The 22,353-nt window shown below is 43.8% G+C and overlaps 1 protein-coding gene across 1 annotated transcript in view; it reads right to left on the bottom strand.

The window, feature by feature from the left end:
• The window catches only part of PSMF1 (proteasome inhibitor subunit 1), a 54,000-nt gene that overhangs the window by 12,305 nt on the left and 19,342 nt on the right, over nucleotides 1-22,353 (bottom strand). The window contains exons 2-6 of the mRNA XM_085619567.1: nucleotides 19,840-19,992; nucleotides 17,900-17,982; nucleotides 5,462-5,641; nucleotides 3,962-4,015; nucleotides 1,145-1,303 (exon numbers count right to left, since the gene is read on the bottom strand). Coding sequence (XP_085475693.1) covers nucleotides 1,145-1,303; nucleotides 3,962-4,015; nucleotides 5,462-5,641; nucleotides 17,900-17,982; nucleotides 19,840-19,992 — 629 coding nt within the window. The remainder of the gene's footprint in view (nucleotides 1-1,144; nucleotides 1,304-3,961; nucleotides 4,016-5,461; nucleotides 5,642-17,899; nucleotides 17,983-19,839; nucleotides 19,993-22,353) is intronic.

Here is a 22,353-nt window from a genome sequence, read left to right as displayed (position 1 = left end):
TAAGTAAATGAATATATGGACTGCAGTGGGAAGTACCTAAATAGGAAAAGTATGAAGATCAAGGCTGCATAACTGCAGAAATACACAAAAAGTGTGTAATATTAGATGTTTTGTGGATGGCAGATTAGGGGACTGGAATAAGACCTGCTGCCATGTTCTAAATGGTCAACCTGTGTATGGGCCTATGCAGAAGTATTTGAAGGTTAAGGACAACTACACTGCAACACTTAAGTGTAATTACTGCATTTTACTGGTTCGAGGAACTTTTTGAAGCGCCCAAAGGGAAACTCCTTTGTCAAACACCGATTTAAAAGGAGTAACTAGACGTCTACAGCCATACTACCACAAAGAACAACAAACCTTCTTACGTTGTACGCTCGCCTTTGTGTGCTGCAATCGTTTTGGTGAAGACCTAACCTAAAGCTTGCTACGCCTGGGCTGACAAAATACCTCACGAACAAAGCAGGTACTTATCCTCTAGTTCATGGAGCTCATGCTCAAACACAAATAGACAGAACTCTTCCTTCGGGCACATGTGGGTGGCTCATCTAATAGTACACTTTTTTTATTAATATGTTTATTAAATGTATGCATAACAAACAAGAGACGTTGACATATTGCGCATATCATTAATAACATATGACAATCAGAATTAAGCAGTGCCGCACCATGTTGGTAATCAAGAAATAGCCCATCTAACATTTGAAAGACCCAAAACTCTCAGTAACGAACATCGTAACACCATCTTCCAGGTTTGATCTATGTGCTAAACTGAACGTACAGTGGAAGTCGTGTTATACAGGCTTATTGTCGTTAGTGGATCTAATGGCCTGGAGGTGTAGAGTGCTGCGCAACAGAGTCAGCGCCCAAGTCAGTGGCAACCGTGTTCGTCATTTAATAGTACACTTCCTCATCCTGCAGTGCACACATTTTTCTCTTACCCCCTGACGAACAAAAGCTCTCACTTACCCTCTGCACAAACAGCTTTTGCTGGCCCTCTTGCACATTGAGCTCACATTTGCTCTATGGTACACTCAGTTCTTAATACCCTCACCGGCACGTTCAATACCAAATGGGTTAGCTAAGTCTGCCTCCCCAATCGCTCCTCTCTATCTAGACTCTAAATAGCTCTCTCAGCACTCACCCTGCACCTCGTGACCCTGGTGGTCCAAAAGGGTCAAAGCGAGCCCCTGGTGGCACGGATCCTGGAGGAAGACGCCCTGGGATCCCAGCCGAGGGATCAAATCCAGACTTCGGGAATCCAGATCTTAAAGGATCTACAATCATTCCACCGCTCCGACCCCTAGAAGAAGGCAGCAAAAGTAAACATTAACTGATTAAACTATACATGTGGAAGAGTGATAAAGTAAAATGTGAGTGTGCATGATGGTCAGCATAGGTACACAGGAAGAGAGTGAGGTGACTTGAGGTGATTTTAGGGTGAATGGATGAAGGATAAATGAGTGGTGGAAGTGTTTAGGGTCTGGGGAAAATAAGGAGGGTATAGAGATAAGGATGAGTGTGGGGGAAAGGGGAGTGTACAGGGAAAATGGGAGGTGACATTGAAGGTGTGTAAGTAAAGGGAAGAGTGTACAAAGAGTTTGGGAAAAGGTGCGACAAAAAGAGAATGCTCAAGGAAAGAGAATGAGGTGAAAAGAGGAAGAATAGTATGCAGAGAAAAGAGAGAATTAAAGAAAAGGGGGAGTGTGCTGAGAAACTGAGTGGTAAAGGACGAATGAGAAGCAGATTGTGGTGCAGGTAAACGTCCATGGGTAGAGCAAGTACGCTGCTGAACGTACAGGGGGTAAGATAATTGCAAGTCAAGGGTTAAGCGTATAAGGAATTGATTAAATTTGCTGGTTGAAGGTGGTAATGCAGGGGAAAGAGTAAATATGCTTGGTTCAAGGGATATATATATATATATATATATATATATATATATATATATATATATACACACACACACACACACAAGAAAAGGGTGGGGGTGTAGGTGAGGTGAAGAAGGAAAACAGAACTTAAGTGACCAGTTTGTGTGCAACTGAACTCATCTGGATTTGTGAAGAAAACTATGTGCCCTATTCATAAAAGGCAAATTTACATGTACAGATTCACTTGTGTACGTTTATTCTTGCACCTAAATGTACATCTACACTTTTTTACTATTCACCATTTCCAATTGTAGGTTTACACTTGCAGGTCTCCGGCCCCTCAAACCAGAGGTGGAAACATCTAAAAGTATATTTACTACCAGTAACTTTTCATACATAGGTGGAGATCTCAGCCACTACGGTGGACAGCTCCCTATGGTATAGGTAAAACTATTAACCCATATTATTGTTTTAAAGAAACAAAACAATTAATATAAAAACAAATGCAAAATAGTAAACAAAATATTAACAGAAAAAACGTATAGAATAAAATATTACACCACATTAACTCATTAAACTGTTTTAAAAATATTGAATTTACAAGTATTTTTAAATAATTTTAAAAAAATCGTTTATTTAATACGTATTTCTCAAATTAATCACAACTATTCGTTTTTTTAACAGAAGTTAAATTTATTTTAGCTAAGTTTAATATTAAAATTGTAAAATAATTGTTCAATAGTTATAAATTTTAAACATTCGTGAGATAGATTCAAATTAATTTAATTTGTTTAACATTATTTCCCACAAGCTGTTATTGTAAACCCCTACCACCATAATTTGCTGTGAGAGGGGTGTTGCAATGCCCTGTGAATGGCCATGTGTGGCTTGAACTCCTGCAGGGTGGGCTGGAGTACATTTACCAGCGTTTGCCACCTTTAGGGCTGTAGTAATTTTAGAAGCGTTGTTTGTGAATAGCAATTTGCCTCCTCTTTTGTGGGTGCATGCCTGTAGCAGCCTGCCACTCCCTAAACCCCCTCCCACTTTGTAGTACATCATCCCCATTTTCCCACCAATCCCCCCCACTTACTAAGTTGTAAATTTACATGTGTGGGAATCTCACCATAGAAAAGATAGGAGAGGTGGATATTTCCACTCGTACGTTTGTGAATTGCATTTTGTATTAGGTAGTACTACTGTACAACGACTTTTTGGAATACAAAATGTATTTTGGGAATCTGGAATTCTATGTATGTGTTAATAAGTTGAAATGTGGGTATGGTTAGATGCCTCTAGAGATGCACATTTAGAAGGTCTCTGGGCTGGTAACGCTTCGCAGTTCTACACACTTAACCTCAGAATACACCAAAACATGCCACTTAAGAGCTGGTAATATTTCACAACCCTGAAACCTAGTAATAAGTCACAGCCTTTGTCTACAGCTCAGCTGTCTGTACACTGTTACAAAGCCACATCATCATGTACGGATCTTCTACCTTAACATACACCACAAACCTTTATTGCTTGAATCCCAATACTCCTGGCATCCAGTTTCTAAAATGCAGATATCGCATCCAGTCTAAGCACAGTGGGTCTGTGTGAACCACTCTAGCATTCACCCTATAGCGCTAATGAACTTACCGATTACTAGATATCTAAATAGGTCCACTGACATTGGAGCATTGCCTGAAAGGTATCCACTATTTCTGCCTGGAATCAATTTCTGGAATTCTTTTCAAAGTAACAGTAGGTGTATTATCTTAAGCTCATTTTCTAAATAATGTTATGGATACAAAAATAAAAACATGGTTGTTGTTCCATAAAAAAGTAGTTGGTCGTAAATGTCTTACTTCAATCACAAGTGTTAACGGATGTTCAATTTGCCTGCTTAAGAGTCCAGGTATTGCATCAAAGTATTCTGGCGAGACACGGCCTTCCTGTCTGGAAATCGCAAAGTGGAGCATCTGTCTTTGTTGCTCATACCACCACTGTTCCCGTTGACCTAGCACCCTGTAGGTTTTCCTTGAAAACAGTAAGGGGAAGGCAAAGATTCTAGGACCCACCAGTCGTTGTGAAGCCATTATACTCACCCAAAGGGATCCAGGTCTGATCCACCAGCTGCAAACGGTCCCAATGGGTTGCCCCTGGAGAATATACAAGATGGCAAACATGATGAGGATAGTCTAATGTCACAGTTAGACAGAAGTCACCAGACCAAAGAACCACGGAGCACTGTATTTGGAGAAGAGGGTGAATTCGGAGGTGCGGGTCAGGCGAGGCTGAGCAGTTTGATGGGGGCAGAAAATGAGAAGGAACGGAAACAGTTATCAAGCCAAGAACTAGGGAAGGAATTTAAAGACAAACCGAAAAACAGATGCATGTGCCAGAGAACAAGAAAGACTATGGTGGTGGGGGTTACTAGAAAAGGAAGATGGATATCACAAGTGAGAATGGCAGTTGGAAACATGAGCAGTGGTTGCAACCAATTCAAATGTCAACGTGTTATCCCTAAAACAGATCACTATAATACAGATTTCTCAGAATCTGGAGGGACTCTACACTGGTATTATGACAAGCAAAACCAAGTCTCGGCCATGTTGTCTGAAAGTTGTAGCTCTCTGGAACTCATGGCAGGTCTAGGTTTCCATGCCTCTGGCACAGGGGTCTGCCTTCTGTTTAGCATGCAAAGGATTAGATAAGCGTCTTTTCTGCGACGCCTACAGTTTCTTGAACCTCCCACCCCTCAAGGGGCACAGTTTGGGTTTGAAGGCTTAAACTACAAGTTCTCCAGTTATCCTTGGCTGATCTCCACTGCAGACATAAATGCTGAAATGCAGTATAAGTAAAAATATTTCTACACAACCTGAGCAATTTACCAAAGTACCCACAGTGGGTGAAAGCTCTAGAATGGATCACGAGCAGCAACTGGGAGAAGTGCACAAGCATGGTAGAACTGAATTACAGACCTTAGACAGAAGCCCCATATCTCACAGTGGGCACTGTATCAAGTTCACCTTTATGATGTGCCAAAAATATTTACAATCCTCCAACGCTAGGCACAAAAGTGGAGGAGGCAGAACAGAGGAATGAATGGCATTTGTTTGGGTTGGACATATTATAGTGATGCAGCATTAATTAATAAATACATAGACCATTTGATGCTTCAGCCAGAGGTGAATTAAAAGAGTTATCTGTATATTTGTGTGAAAGATCAGGTAGCTTGGAGCAGACTCTGCACTGGCGACTATGTTGTCAAACAGATTAATGGACCACACTGTGTTCTTGGAAAGCTTCCTATCGTCTCTTGCCGCAGCGATATTATCTACCAGATTTAGGAGCACGTAAAGCTGGGGAAAAAGCAGGTATTTTAGTGGACGGCGAAGCAGGAACCTACATGACCTTGCAGTTCTAATCTAGTGTTGGATTCCAGGGGTATGATAAGACAGCAAGAAGTTTCAGACTGGAATGAATTTCACTAGTACAAGTTGACTGTATATGGGATAGGGCATGGTGTTTATTGGGTATGGAACTGCGCAAGAAAGAAAGGGTGTGCTATAATGAAAAAGATGTTAATATTTCAAGCTTCTCACCGGTGTGGCTGCCTGATTAAGTCTGGGTTTCGAGGTGGTATCCTGAGAGGGTCGTAATCACTTGGGATTTCTCGATTCAACGGCGCCTCCCCAGCCTTGGGCTTGGACTTCCGGCTGGTGAACGGTGAGATGATGGTCGTGAGGAGTTGGTGGCTCAGGTCTTTACTGCTTCTAAAGACTCTGGGAAGAGGAATACAGGGAGGTGGGTGAAAGAGCAGCAAGTCCTCTCATGGGAATCACACTCAATAATAACGGACTTTTTTGTGGATGAACTTCGATGTTCTGATGAAAAAAAGGACCATATATTGAAACAATTGGACTTGATATGTGCAGAGCTTCGATAAGAAGGGTAAGGCCGAGTGCTCTCTGTAAAAGAGTTATATAGGCAGGTAGCCCCAATGCCCTCTTTTCCTTAAACAGTGACAGAAGTGATGTGCATAATGCCACAGAACACTACAACCACAGAAGTGCGCCATTAGTGCAACACTATAAAACACTAAGGCCGCAGCGCTACGTAGCATGCCGCAAATAGGACCCAAAACAAAGAACAGCACTATACCACGAACATAACATCATAATCATGGTACTATGCAAAATAAAGGACATCAGGGAACATTTAAATCACAGAGCTGTGCCACAGGTATGACACTGTGGGCAGGTGCTACACATACGATGCCACAGAAAACAAATACGAGGCATAAACATTGTTTCACATTATATTTTTCTGCATAAAAGAAATAGCTCCGGAAAGATACCAGAGAACACTATTTAGGCAAACTGGATAACATACAAACTGCATCTGTTGATAGTGCCACACACAGTTACACAGAATACCACCGCCACAACATAGAATTTTAATAATTCCCAATACTACAACCCATCGGTATGCATTAACATACAATGTTGGTTTTGTAATTAGCATTAACCAACCAGGTTTTCTATAGCATAAACAGAAGGGAGCGATATATATATTTTCCGGATTCCTCGAGGCGAGGGAAAGCGGGTCGCACTCCCAGATTCGGTGTTTTAAACAATCCTTTATTGGTAGTTCATCAAAGGGTGCAGCTTTTGATGGACTACCAATAAAGGATTGTTTAAAACACCAAATCTGGCAGTGCGACCTTCTTTCCCTCGCCTCGAGGGATCTGGAAAATACAATTTGGCGTGGTTCAGCCAAGGGTCACGCACCGAGGGAGAAGCCCCTCAAGGTATCAGCGACCGTAAACCACAACCGATGGATATACATGTGTTACTTAAAGCCATTAAAATCAATAACATGGACAACATTGAAGTTTCATATCCAATGCCTTCAAAGCATTTTAGATTCTATGTCAGGACTGGAGGCGAGGATTATGCTTATCTTTTCTTCGCTCTATTAACAGCAGCAATGTAAAAACAGTACTAAAACTACAAATCCTATGGGACAAAGTTAAAGTTAAACCAATCAGGGTGCTCATGATCTCATTATAGGCCCATATCAGTATCTTCTCCTCCTCTTTCTTCGCTGTCCCTTGCAGCTGTCAGTTCAACCAATCTGGTTTCTTGTAAAGCGTGACTACTCACCTGTTAGGGTCCGCGGTTCAAAGAGCCAGGTCTTGAGGTCCTTCCTGAATTCAAGCAGTGACGGTGATTGCCTGAGATGTAGAGGCAGGGAATTCAAGGTCTTCGCAGCGAGGTAGGAGAAAAATCTTCTTCCAGCCGAGGGCTTGCGGTTCTGTGGGATGGTGGCCAGGGCCAGTTGGATGAAGCAGAGATGTCTTCTGGTGGGTGTGTAGAAGGTGAGGCGATGATTGAGGTATGCAGGTCTGGCATTGTGGAGGGCTTTGTAGGTGTGCATGAGGAGCTTGAAGGTAATTCTTACGTTGACCGGTAGCCAGTGGAGGTCTCTTAGTTAAGTGCCAGGTGCTTGGCCACTTGCTTTTATTCTGGTCAGTTAATGCTGGTTTTGTCATAATAAAATTTGTTTTCCCTTGCAGGGTTCTTTAATTACCTCAGAGGAAGCGCGCTCGCTTCTACGTGGCAAGGGGGTCTCGAAGAGACATGTCTGGCTGTGTGGTGCTGTCCTCAGACAGCTAGGGGCACCCGCACGTCTCTCAGGAGACTTCCCCTGTGCTAACATGGCCGCCGTTCCAAATGCATTCCACAAGGGATATTGATCGCATTTGTCTCGTGGCTGACCTTTGCCCATTTCAAGCCCCAGGGCCTGGAGTGCTTCGCCCCACACAGGGGTCAGTACTTTGACGTTAAGCGACAACTCTTTCCCTGCACTCTGTGCGCGATCCTACGACCCACTGGGGTCTGTATAAGAGGCCATCGGCCTCAGTTGACTGCAAACATCAAACGCCCGAGTCGGGGCCTTTTCAAGGTTTTTGACCCCCAATTATAACGCGCAAGGAGCCCTCACTCTCTCAATAGCCCTAATCCGGTTTTATGGGACACCTGGCTGAGAGACTGCAGAAGTCAATGGACAATGTAGTCCGCAACCGCATCAAGGCAGAATGTCCTTGCCCATCCTTGGCAGACAAAGGGGCCCTTACGTCAGAGACAGATCCGGGCATGCCGACTTTCCTCGCCAAGTATATCAGCATTGGTCGATCCTGCCCATCCTTTCAGGACAAGCTTTTAGACGTGGCGGGCTCCTTGACCAAAATATTAGACATGACAGAGAACGCCAAGGCCTCCGGCTCCCTAATGTCCCAGATATCAGGGTGGGCACAGAGGGCGATAATATTCCTTGGCAATGCCAACTTCACTCCATCCATGGAACGCAGATGGTCCCTATTAATCAAGACGGACCCCAAACTAGGAGCCCTAGCCACCTTTGAAGCTGGTCCCGTGGCGCAAGGTGGCTTATTTATGACGGAGCTCAGCAAATTCACTGCCACGTTCAACTCATTGGACAAAGCACAGTCATCAATTAAAAAGATTTTTCCCTCTGGGTTTTCAACCGGGCTGGGTCTGGAAGGGGGCGCTTGGCCAGCAATAGGCAACAGCAGGTTTCTTTCTGAGGCGGAGTCTCTAGACTAGGGAACTACCAGGACCAGTCCAGGTTCGGGGGAGGCTCTATCCCACCAACGAATACCCCACACACAGAGGCTCCAGAGGCAGACCTAGAGGTGGACATCAGCAGGACACCTCACAGTAATTTAATCCCCTTTTTCCATGTAAAGTTAGGAGGCCGAGATCTCCGTCCAAAGTGGCCACTGTCCCAACAATCCCACATCTCCTTGGCTTTCTCAGCAATCATTTTTGTAGTGGACAAACGTGATGGCGGGAAACGCCCAGTTATCAACCTCAAGCAATTCAATGAGATCTTCTGCCCAACGATTGGTTGGCACGTTTGGATCTAAAGGACGAGTACCTTATGGACCCGATATTCCCACCTCACCGACGCTTCCTTCAATTTCAGTGGCTCCACTCCACTTACACGTTCACAACCCTCCCTTTCTGCCTTTCCTCGGCTCCATGGTGTTTCACCAAGAGCCTCTGAATGGTGGTGGAACACACCAGGGCCAGAGGAGTTTGTCTGATTCTCTACCTGGATGATATTCTGTTGATGAACTAGGATCCGAGGACTCTTCAGATCCACCTTCAGTGGACGGTCTCCCTCTTGCAGTCCCTGGATTCTATCATAAACGAGAAAAAGTTGGTGCTATCTCCAACACTGTCTTCCTGGGCTTCGTAGTGGATTCCATTCAAGCCACTCTGAGTCTCCCATCCAGAAAAGTAGCCAAGATCAGACACTAAATAATTTGCACCATAGCAATCACTTCGTCAGATCTCAAGGGTGGTCAGGCTTCTCTCATCGTCCATCCAGGCCAAATTTCCCGGCCCCTTACATTACAGGGGCATTCAATGGTTCAAAATATCACACTTGAGGAAGGGTCTGACGTACTCCGAGTGCATGCCCCTATCAGACAACGCAAAGGCGGATAGTCAATGGTGGTTAGCCCACATGGAGGCTAGGAACGGCTTTGTTATCTTTGGGTGCCAACTAGAGTTGGTGATCGAGTCCGATGCCAGCAGATTGGGCAGGATATGGAGAATTTTTCATAGGAGGAAAATGGTTAGAACAAGAGAGTTCTCTGCACATCAATTACTTAAAAGTGATGGCCGGCTAATTCTCAGTTAAGTATTGGACAAAATAACAAATACAATTCAATGTCCTCCTCAAAACGGACAATGCGGCGGTGGTAAGATACATCAACCACCTTGGGGGGGGGGGGGGGGGGGGGGACCACACACACGCTCAAACCCTCCATCGGACCTGGCCAGGAGCTTCTGGAAGTACTGCCTGGAGAAACAGATCTCAGTTACAGCAGAACGCATCTTCCGGGCTCGGACAATCAGTTGGTGGACTGGCAGTCCCGATACCGGAGGGACCTCAGTCTTTGGAAATTGGATCAGTCTGTCTTTCGGGCATTGATCTTATGATGAGCCCATTCTTAGTGGACCTCTTTGCATCCAGGCTAGACCATCAGGTTGGCAAATACTTCAGCTGGAGAGTGGACCCCTCATCTAAGGCGACAGATGCATTCCTGCAACGGTGGGAGAAAGAAAGGGGCTATGTGTTTCCCCTATTCTCGATAATGAGGCTTTCCACCCAAGTCCGGGGAAAGCGGGCAGAGGTGGTAGTGATCACTTCCCTTTGGATGTCTCAAGTGTGGTTTCCGGTTCCGATAGAACTTTCTTGGGATTCCCCAATCCGTCTACCCCGGTTACCAGCTCTTCTCCGGGATCCCTTCAAGAATCTCCATCATCTAGTCATGAAGGGTTTACTGCGGCTCATGGCGTGGAGGAATACTGGGGACGATGGCATGTATCTGGACTTTCGCTCAAAGCCACAGACCTTCTCTCCCAGGCATGGGCAGGTAACACAAATAATAGATATTGATCAGCTTGTTGCCGTTGGGTGGGTTGGTGTCGTCAATGACACTTTGATCCCGTGGGGGCAACCACTGTCCATTTCCTGAATTCCCTGGCCCCCCCTAGCGCCGGATGGCATGGCTTATAGGACAATCAATACTTTTCTGTCAGCAATTTCTGCGGGCACCCCCCGATTGATGGACATACTGTGGGCGAACACTCGTTGACCCAGAACCTCCTGAGAGAAGAACAGCTATCCATTTCCCCAGAGCAGCAGTATTCGATCCTTTGGGACGTGAATGTACTTTTTAATCTTTTTCTCTCTTGGCCGAGGAACAAGCACCTTTCTAGGAAGCAATTGTCGCTAAGTTCCCTTCCCTTCTATGCTTAATCTCCTATAGACAAGTATCTGTTGTCAGGGCTTTGGACATCAAGGATGAGTGTTTACTCCGGAGGGTGTTACCTTTCAAGTTTCAAGGAGAACAAAAACAAATTCCCGAGAGATCTCTTATACAGCTTTAATCGGAGTAGTGAGATGCAGTAAGTTTTATGAGTCCATGACAAAGGAACTCCATCCCCCAGGGAATACCAACTTATTACCCTTACAAAGATACATAATGCGGTTTCCTCTCCTACCATTGCTGGTTCGGTCAGATGGGCCATGCAGGAACCAGGCATCAACACTCAGACATCTGGTGCCCACTGCACCAGAGGGGCGATGGCCTCTAAAGCCTTCTCCTTGGTAGCTCGCTAGGAGGATATCATGAATGCAGTGGCTTGGTCAGCAGACTCTGTTTTCAAGAGCTTTTACTTTAAGCCGCATCATAACATAGCATAGTTAGTGGTGAATAAGCTTTGAACTAGCATAACCTGTGCCTCCGGTCCCGACATAGAATATAAAATGTCCTATCTTTCGTAGCGCAAAGGTTTAATTCTATTAAGGATACGAAGGCAAGAATTACCCCCGTCCACGGGGTCATGGACTAACTCTACTAGCCCCCTCTCCCCCCCGGGTATGAGATGATGATTCATTTCATAAGCAACGTAAGCAAACCCTTTTCGCTTACATGTGACTTTGCAAATGGCAGTAGAGTTTGTCTCTTTGTTAAATTGTACTTGTGATTTATGATGACAAGTCTCCGTTACTATGCATGATCATTAGAGCTTTCAGAATGCGTTCTTAAGGCTGGCCTCTTACAGGAAATGATTCAGGCAAGCAGGACTAATGGTTAACGTCACACTAAGAAAGACAAGGAGAAGATACGGCCATGGGACTATAATGGGTTCATGAGCAGCATGGCTGGTTCAACTTCAATGAGCTTTATCCCATGTGTTCATGGGAATTGTAGTTTTATTACTGTTTTTACATGGCTGCTGTTAAGAAAGCAAAGAAAAGATGAGGATATTACTCGTCTCTATGTCCTTAATAGAATTTAAACTTTCCGTTACAAGAGCCAGGAAATTTTAGATTATCAATGATGCAGGTGCAGGCAAACTGCTCCAGTAGATTATAAAAACAAAGAGCAATATATAAATAGCAGCAAACGTTTGTCAACAGGAGTTAGGTGCAGGATCCTATTGTTTCCTTTAGAGACGAACACATAGTTTGGCTCAAGTAACTTAAAACCTTTTCACAGACTACATTAGAAATTCATAACCAAAAGCTACAATACCCTTTGAATTAATCAATACTGCAGATGCAAACAAACTGCTCCAGTAGATGTTAAAAAAAACTCGAAGTGTAGAGTGCCATATATAAAATAGCAGCAAACTTGTATATACCAGAGATTGGTGCAGGGGCCTAATTCCCTTTAGAAACAAACACATAGTTAGGCTCAAGTTACTGAAAAACAAAACAACGAAGACAACATTAAAAAAATCATAGCCGAAAAAGCTTCAATACATTTTAAATTAATCAATAGCACAAATGCAGGCAAACTACTCCATGTTATGATAAAAGCAAAGTGCAGAGTGCAATATATGGGAAAGCAGCAGGCTTTTGTCGATTGGAGTTAGGTGCGGGGTCTATTGCTCCCTTTAACAAGCATTGGCATAGCCAATAGGTCTCGCCTTTGGGACCTTATAAATGCAACAGTTACATAACTAAATACTTATAAGGTCCCAAAAGCGAGACCTATTGGCTATGCAAAGCGGCCGTGTGGCCGCGAAAGTGATCGCGATCACGATCAAACATCAAAGTGAAAGTAATCGCGGTAAAGCGCGGCGCACGCGCCCGCGCACATGCACTGTAGCTCTAGGCTGGCCTGGTAGCACTTTTTGGAGCCCTCTCAATAAGTCTCGCCAGACCAGCGCTTGCGCTGGGTCAGGCGAGAACTAAAAACTAGCACATAAATTGGCTCAGTGTGTCTTCAATAAAACATACAGTGCAATTACAGCGCTTTTCATACAATGCATTAAAACAGAAACTTCATAAACGAGCTCAGCTGTAAGAAGAAATCAAGTTTATAACACTGATGCAGGAAGAAGACAAAGCACTCAAACCTTAAACTCGAGACATTTGACTGAGGAGGTTTGCCTCAATACGATGTGGCACTAGCGGGAAGTACTGTAAAGTGCTTGAGCTTATGACTGATGCCACACCAGGAGTTGTTACCTCCCTGCTTAGTTTCTTAACCGCCAGGGCCACAAACTTGACCAGCAAAATATTCAAAGTGGTGTTGTCAGTAAATAATTGCCTGCTGGTATGTATGGATGCCTAGTTTGTTCCATTCTGGCCTTAGGAGTTCTTTCCACTCCTCTGACAAGACTGGGCAACTACAAACAATGCGTTGAAGTGATTCCTCGTACGTACAGCAGCCTCTTCATGTTGTGGCTTCTGAGGGCCTATGCCACCTAGCTGGGTGTTTCAAAAACTGCCAATCCCCAAGCCTATGGGCCATGAACTCACATTTTTTGTATTTTGAATACGAGCAGGCCAATTAAGGTTGTTGATGCATCAGCAGGTAAGAACTCATGACAGCCCAAGAGTGCCTAAGCTTCGCCAGAATATCCACATCAGCCTGGCGTAACTGAAGGCACGCTTGCCTTTTAATGCTTTGCTTAAAGGATTTTTGACTTGCATGCGAAGCCCAGAGCTCTCTGGAATTCAAGAAACTAAGTATTCAGGACATAAAACTAGGTGGACAAAATGCCCTTGAAGCTTGACAGGATACATTCAGAAGCAATAAGAAAACGGCAGGCAGCATGGAATAAAGGGTCCATACACTACAATACTAAAATGCAATTCAAATGTCAACGGAACAGTACAGAAATATCAGTGAATACTGTGGCAACAAAGGTTCAGTCGCAAACCAGCCAGCCACGTAAACTCAAAATCTGTAAGAAGGAACTGGATGTGCTCACTAGTACACCCCCAAAAGCACATATAGCACAACAGACCGTCGCAAGTTGTTTTGGAGTCCAAAGTCATTCATTTGTGAGTTTTCAAAATTACTTGGGTGTGTCACAATGTGGCTTATTTACAGGTTCTTTTTCGGAGGACCTTCACTTTTTTTTTAAAGAAAGGGGAGTGTGGGGAGTGTGACCCCGCTGGGAATTTGAAGCCCTCTAGTATGTATCCTGAAACTGAACAGAGGGATTGTAACAATATTTACACTGGGCAGTTTGGGGGTTAATGGAAAACCTCACAAATGTATGACTGAATTATATCGAGTCCCCCCCCCCCCCTCCACCCTCCCCCCCATAGGAATACCCCCACCCTCTGTCCTGTGGAGGCCTCAGAAGCAATATAGGCCGAAACATGTTGACAACTATGTGATCGAGAAAAACGATTAGATTAAATTACTATGAAGCCATCAGCAAAATGAGTCATCTTTTCAAAGAGAGGACTTCCCCTGCCCACTGTACATGACTCATTGATCTCTAGTTAAAAACATCGTGGGCTTTAGTCACACAAGCGCTATCGTACCCACTGCCTAGCAACAAAAAAACGGGATGGGTGCCTAAAGACGGAGTTGTCCACCCTAATCCATGGTGTACTCGTCTTCACCTTAGTTGTCCAAGATTATGCGCTTTATGTTTGATGCACTTTCCATGATTGTTTCACTTTGAACTTTTTGGGGGTCACAGTTTTGTCTGTTCACAAACTCTCAAAGTGAATGTATCTACAGAAATATTCCTCGTGAATTGATGCGATATTGGGTTTTGGCACTTGATGAATTAATGTAATATTAGGTTGTAATACGTCTACCTATCTGCTGACGATGCAGAGAATTACAAAATTAAATTAAACTTATTTATATAAAAAAAATAATTACAGTAGATTAAGGTGTACTGTATTGCTTGAGAGTGTATAGATCTAGCAAGAAGACATCTTCAAACTGGAACTCCCAGCCAGAAAGCGCAATAACATTACTGGAATGAAAACTGTCCAGTGAGAAAGGGTCTACATGGGACTTGATTAGACAATGCTTTTTAGGATGCTCATCCATTGTCTAGTTGTGTTTTTTTAGGTCTCGCCTGACCCAGCGCTTGCGCTGGTCTGGCGAGACTTTATGTAAGGGCTTCAAAAAATGCTACCGCCGGCCACAGCTTGCAGTGCATGAGCACGGGCGCGCGCTTGAGCAGAGGCACCATATGGCGTGATTACTGCTGCGCGCGCACCACTCGTGCACATGCACTGCAAGCCGTGACCGGCGGTAGCATTTTACTTTCGCCGCACACCAACTTTTCCCACCCGCGCCCCCCCTCCCGCGACGGTAATTCTGGGCCCAAACCACCCAATAATTCTCCTTTCCTCCCGCTGCTTCAAACAGCCGAAAGCTTTGCTGAGTGAAACAAGACAGGCCTATGTGGTGTTGTTTTTGGATCTCACCATTCAGATGCCCAGCCCCCCCCCCCCCCCCCCAATCATGCTAATGTGAATTAACGGGTCCTTGTGAGCACTGGTTTAATAGAACACATCATTGCCAAATCCGGTAGCGCTCTCTCTATAACAGTTGGACGGTTTAAGGATGAAGGGCAGAATGATCCAAGCTTAGATGCGGATCTATGACATGCTATGATGACAAGTCTCTTCCGCGGGTGCATTGGTTTGATGATCTGTGTTCACAGAAGTGGAACCTGTGGCCTGCAACACTCTCCTTCAATAGCACCATATTTATAAACTATGCACACAAAAGTGTGTCACACGCTTTTCACGGTAGCAGTCAGCCCTATTGGCTTGACCAGCGCACACTTGCTTCTGTAATACAAGAAATCCATTCTGCTGCTTTCCTTGTGCATACTAATAGAGCCTGTAATTGCTTGTATCATTGTTCCCGGCTCCTACCACAGGTATTTTGCATTGCTGTTTTTTTATTATTGTCAATATTGATGCATATAACTTCTCAAACATTGATTTCGCTGCTGACTGCTTTACTGGGAAACTCGTCATTGCACATCACTGTAGGAGGGAGCGAGAGAAAATGTAATTCATTCTAAGCCCTAATCATTATCTGAGCTCCAGCCGAGAAATGTCGGAATTCAAAGAAACAAATGTCCGTCCTTCTTGCCTCTCTTGTGTTGTAATCTTCCGTGCGCACGTGTGCTTGTTTGGTAATGTTTCGGCGCTGCCATGAAAGAGGAAGAAGCTGTACTTTAGTACTTTAAATTATCCTACTCCAAATGCTATAAGTAGACTTTGGCATGATCGTGAAGGTTTTTTCTTTCTTTACTGGTGTTTGAGTGAGACGTAGTCGGTGTGTATGCAGGTGGCGATACGGTGTTATTGTTACTTTTCACTGGCTTATAAAGGATTTGACTCCGCTTTTGTTCTGTCTGATGGCTATTGCTTCGTAGAGGTGCTGCGACAAAATGCCTACAGCTCCGAACTCCCAGGGACGAGTTTATCATATACGCAAATGGTCTTATAGGAGTAGTATACAACTTAAAAATACGAAGCCAAGTGTAGCAGAGAAAGCTTCGATCAGCAAAGACCGGCTTCCCACTACCAGTTTGCTTCCGTTATAATAGCCTCTATTATCTTTCACCCGGAAATGAAACAAGTGACCTAGTGACAAACCAATTTTAAACTAGGTAATTAGAGCGTACATGGCAGAAAAATAGAGCTTTTGTCAGCATTCAACGACAAACGCATAAATTACAATGAAAATGTACAAACATAACTTACCCAAGACATAACCTAAAATAAACGAAACACTTGAGAACTTCTGCCTTCTCCACTTATTTCAATATACGAAACTTTTGCTGTAATTACTTTTTACTACATACAGAAAAAACACAATGTAGAGATTTCCATCAACCAGACTCACTAATTCTTTCGTACGAATGATTTTATATTGTATATCCTGGAACGAAATGATGTTGCAACTTGGGGGGTTGCCTTTTTAGCGATTCCTATATAGCTATTCGTAATGTTATTTGTTCAAAGATTTACGCCGCTCCTTTCTGTTTCCATGCTAACATCAGTGTAAGGCCGGGGTTTGCCTGACTATCATGGCCACCTCTTGGGACTTGGTCACTACCCCGGTTTTAGACCAGAACACGCAGGTCTTGTGGACGTTTGTTTCAGTGCATTTTTCGTGCACGTTGCTGTTGTGATTCACGTTGCAGTTCAAACTTTGTATTTTTTTGTTTGGGTTAGTTTTTTTTCCTCGGAGACGATGACGTTGGCCTTGGAGAATTGCATCAACCGTATCCTTGCTATGTTGCCGGTGCTTGTTTTTATGAATTTTATGATATCTGTGTAATGGATTAATCTCATTGAAGTAGTTACCGAGCCAAGACGACTAGCACATACCTACTTTTACTTATTATGCGGTTTCACCTTTTGGGGTGGGGGTGTTTTACTTGGGGGGTGTTCTACTTAAGTGCTGACTTTTACCATAAATACAATCTGGTGTTGCTAGAGTATTGAGATCACAAAATTACTGAACATCCCGTCCGCTTTGATTCGCGTTCCCAAATGTGTATGGCACCTGATTCTATTAGAGTGTTTTCTATCTCACCTGTATGATCTGTTTACTTCCTGTGGGAAGAGGTAATGAGTTTCCTTTTTTCCATATTTCCCAAATTATTTATTCTCACATTTGTGTTTTGCATTGAGGTTCATTCAACATTCTTCAAAGGAACGTGAAGGACATAACGTATGTTTTAACCAATTAATTAAATTACGGATGAATTAAATGTGTAAGCGCTACAAGTTATGCATACGTTTTGTTCAGGAAATGCTTGGATCATTAAGCTATCCGATCGCATCAGCACAGAATAAATACATAGGCAAAGTCACTATCTCTAGCTAAAAACTTATAAGGTCCCAAAAGCGAGACCTATTGGCTATGCCAATGCTTGTTAATATAAAATCCTGCACCCTCTCCAAACTTAAATGTACATTAGGATGATCATCCTACTCTCTGGGAAGCAGGAACATTCCTTGCACTGCAAAATGCCCCTTGAACTTGAGTGGCCATCAGAAAGAGAGCGCCCTCAGATATTGGCCCGTAATTTAGGACTTTACAGTGCCTTCAGCAGCAGTGGGTCCCACACAATTTGGATAACAGACTGAGGCAGTCCCTCAAATCGGATGAAGATCTTCAGGAGCACAACAAATACCTGTGGAAGTTCTTCAAGTGGTCTCCATCGATGTAATCTGCCAAATTAAGTGCAAGGTCCACAACCTGTTCCAGCTTGGGATCCTGAGGAGAAAGAAAAAATTTTAATGAATGAAAGTAGCAAAAATCAGAAAGGTCAGGGACTAGATTTCAGTCCACCAGATGCTGTGAGGGACTTGCGAGATAGACTTGGCCTCAACAACGCAAACAGCAGATCAGCATGACATGTCCACAAGGTCCCTTAGAAACCAGTGTCAATGAAAGGCACTCTGAAATGAGCCGCAAAGTATCTCCCGCTTCACACACAAAAACTGGGTATTGGATCGTGAAGAAAAGCTTCCTTCACCTGTAAATCTTTCCCCAAAGCGAAGTGTCTACTCTTGCAGGAACACCTCATTTTTATATATACATAAAGTGCTCAGGCTTGACAATCCATAAACCACCAATCCATATCACTCTTTATATGGCTCACTGACTGCAAACCAAAGGCATGTGAATGCATCAACTTGCTGCACTGATATGAATGTGGGAAACTGGACACCGTTTCAAATAACACCAGAGAGCAAACACTATTGCCAATATAATGTAAGGAATATTTTGTAACTGTGCCAGTCAGCTTTGATAAAGATATACGCATGTCAAAAGGCACCAGAGGAGAGCGGTAGAGTCTCTTAATCTGCCCTCCCATCGCAATGTGGTGGCAGGCAAAGCAACCTCTTCCATAAGAAATGTGAGTGCAGCATTATCTGAAACAGCTTGACCTCTCTTCTGGGGTGGGAACTGCACCAGGAGTTGGTCTGCTTCTCTGATTTGTATTATTGTAGTGAGACAGCTAGAAAAAACCCCCACAGACTGATCAAGAGCAAAATGCTTTTGACTGAAGATATGGCAGCAAGCATGAGGATGCTCTGAACATATGCAGAGGGTGGGGGCCACAATGTGTGAGCTGGTAGACCCATGCCTCATCAATATTTATCAAGGTTGAGGCATATGGACCTGATATGCATGAAGAGTACTCTTGCTTTAAAATAAACAAGGGGGTACAGAGGCAATTCGTTGGTTACGAAGGGGCCTATTAATTATTAGCTGCTGAACAAAGCGTCTGCTCTGCAGGCCCTTAATATTACTAATCGGACTATCAATTCACCGGATATTCCTTGCACACAACATGGATAACATAGCAAGGGTGGAGCCAAGACACTAAAGGCCACATATCTCCAAAGGAGAACGTGAAAAGAGGAAATGCCTTGCTGCAGTGGCATATGATGGGGCTCCAAAATTCTCTCCTATCACAAGCCCCCGCCCACTGATACCGCCACAGCTTGTTGGTAGCAGAGCTGGCCTCAAGTTTCAGGTCAGCAAACGTTCCTTCCATGACTCAAGGACCTGTTTTTCTTTGGCACCAAACTTGATTGGGGTTTAGTGGATGTCTTCCTGTGCACACAACATCGAGAAACAGAACAGCAAGACATGGAGGTTACGTGGAAAGGCCTGTAGATAGGCTGGGGGGAATTGGGTAATATGTAGAATCACAGGCAATATTGTGTGGCACAGGTGGACAATTTTAGGGTGGCAGGTGGGCACACAATGTGACACTTATAGGTTATTTTCAGGTGAAACTGTTGGGCATAATTCTCTGGCACACCGACAGCCAGATTCTTACATAGGGCAATAACTCAAGAACATTGGATGCCAATTTCATGCAGGATGTGGTACCGTTTCATGGTGATTTGGTGGATGGTTTATGATCTTAATTACATTCAAATCTGTGCAGCAGGAACTTCTTGCCATGTTTTTCGTGGTGTTTCAGAACCATAAAAGTTTACAAACCAAAACATAACTCATCCTGATCAAATTACTTTGCGACTTGCCCATTGCAAATATACTTATGAATTAGGCTGCATGCTCGCACTTTTACTGTTAAGTAGTGGACGGACTCACCATTGCATTAATAATGATGCTGCTCTCAACCATTATGGCCTTCAGGAGGATCTCAGAGGTGTCATCTGCAGAGCGGTACCGCAGGGTGTACAGTTCTTTGTTTGCGTTCCATCCTCTGGGAAGCAGCTCAGACTTGGTCTCATCGGAAGCTGGCTATAGTAGGGGGGATATGAGAGAGACATAGAAAATCTTTTACATTGACACTATCACAGCTCCTTTTCTAGTTGGTCTACTACACCTTGTGATCACTGAGACTACAAATTTAGACCATATCTGCAAAGATTATAAAAATTATAATAAGCCTTACACCAAGCATAGAGATGCGGCGCTCCTGCTCCCTTAGACTGAAAGTTACAGCTTAAACAATACTGCGACTTGCAAGAGGTTCTCCTAGAAAGGGAGCTATGGGCAATTCTACCAGGATAGCTCTGCGTGGGAGTGGGTCCTATTTCTCCAACAAGTGGGCAGCTTCTTAGGTTTCTCAGAAGTAATGGGAATGGCCAACAGTTTAGTTGGAGCAGGGTGTCTCTTCTCCATTCTGATTTTTAGGTCGTCATAGAGGGGTCAGTTTTGAATGCATCTCTTATCTCAGAAGGGGGGGGGGGGTCTTCTGCCCCCGTTCTGTAGGTATAAAGAGGAGCGAGATTACCAAGGGGATGCGTGTAGAGGTAGGGCGATTAGAAAGGCACCTCAGATATGCACTATTGTGTGTGTGTGTGTGTGTCTGCACTAGCAGTGAATGGAGTTGGGCTCTATGGCAACATCTGGGGTAATGCACTTGGTTAAAAATGTCCTTCAGTAGTGTGCATGATCCTAGGGCTCTCAAGGTAATGCATATAAGGGGAATTTGTACTATATGTATGCTAGTGTGCGAATGAGTGTTTGACCTCCGGGGGGCGGAACGTTTAGAGGTAGCTCATACATTCATGAGTGGTGACAGCCATGACCCTAGTGGTGGGCATGGAGATTTCCTAATGGACGTTACGTGTGGGCAGAAAGTACAATAGCTTGCTACAATGGAATCTTGTGTGCACAGAGTGCATGTAAAGGCACTAGGTGAGTTTGAGTGTAGGTACAGGGAACTATAGCCCTTGCATGTTTGTGTAAGCGGCAGAAGATATGGTCCACTGATTTGTATTTTGATGTCAATGGGTTAGTGTCAACCCGTGTACAAATACTGAGCCAGAAAGCACATTCAGAGCTCAACTCGCAATCAGCATTAGTGTAAAAACAGGTGCAGCAAATGCTTTTTTTAACCTCCAATGCCAGTGTCGAAATGAGTTCTGTATCCCTTGCAAAAGGAATCTATTGAAGCCTGTGCTTCTTTGGCAGTGCAAGATGTTTCCTGGCCAAATGGAAGGCTGCACTCTCTCAACTTTTTTGATGTGAATGCGTTGCAGTATAGAAAGTAAGCATTAAAGCAGTCCGGAAGAGACTGCATTACCATAACTTGGAAAGATTATTCGGACTAAAGTTCTTTTTTTCTATTAAATAAATAAATATTTATTTCATAGAGAAAAAAAAGAATTTTGGTCCAAGTAATCTTTCTAAGTTATGGTAATCCAGTATTTCCCTGACTGCTTAAATGATACCATTCTATTTCAGTCTAATAAATATAAGTATATATACACATGCACGCACGCATGCATGCACGCACACACTTATTTAATTTAAAAAAAGTTGTACATATACATATATATATATACACACACACACACATATACTTACTAAAATTATGTATACACATAAAAAAGTTATAATTGTGAAGTGAAATTGGAAAGGTAGCTATAACAAGACTGCAATAAGTTAATAAAGCCATTGCTTCTGAGGGATTAAGAAAAAACAAATGAATCATTACATTCAATCTGAATCAGAGATTCAAAGACCCTCTAACAAGTTTTCCACTGGGGTCTCCAACTACAAAACAAGCATTGGCAAAGCCAATAGGTCTCGTCTTGGGGACCTTATAAGTGTTTAGCCAGAGATATTGACTCTGCCTAAGTCTTTAAACTGTGCTGTACAGAAGTCTGCAGCATGCTGAAAGGTTATAATAAAGAAGTGTCAGAAGCATTTTTGTTACCTTTTTGTTACCTTATATATGACTAAAAAGCATTATGTACAACTGAACGACCATATTAAAATAGTATTAACAATAAATATTGTCTTGCGTTTTTTTTCGTCCCTTTAACCCCTTCCCCGCTCATGACGGAGCCGCTCCGTCATGAGCCACGGTTGCCGTGTGCTCATGACGGAACGGTTCCGTCATGTCACGGCCGTTGGCGGCCGCTCCGCCTACGCGGCGCTGTTTCCCCGCCTGTGCGGGGGGACAACGCAAATGGGCGGAGTCATGACGGAACCGTTCCGTCATGAGCACAGCTCAACCGTGGCTCATGACGGAGCGGCTCCGTCATGAGCACAGCGCCACCGCGCTGCCCCCCCGGGTTAATGCTGGTAACTTCTATCTACCTGTCCCAATGGTTGCTTGTTATGGTTTTTTGTTATGGTGGGGGGGGG

Source organism: Triturus cristatus, chromosome 7 (assembly GCF_964204655.1).
Source record: "Triturus cristatus chromosome 7, aTriCri1.1, whole genome shotgun sequence".
Taxonomy (NCBI): Eukaryota; Metazoa; Chordata; class Amphibia; order Caudata; family Salamandridae; genus Triturus; species Triturus cristatus.
This window is presented reverse-complemented; position numbering and strand designations above follow the sequence as displayed.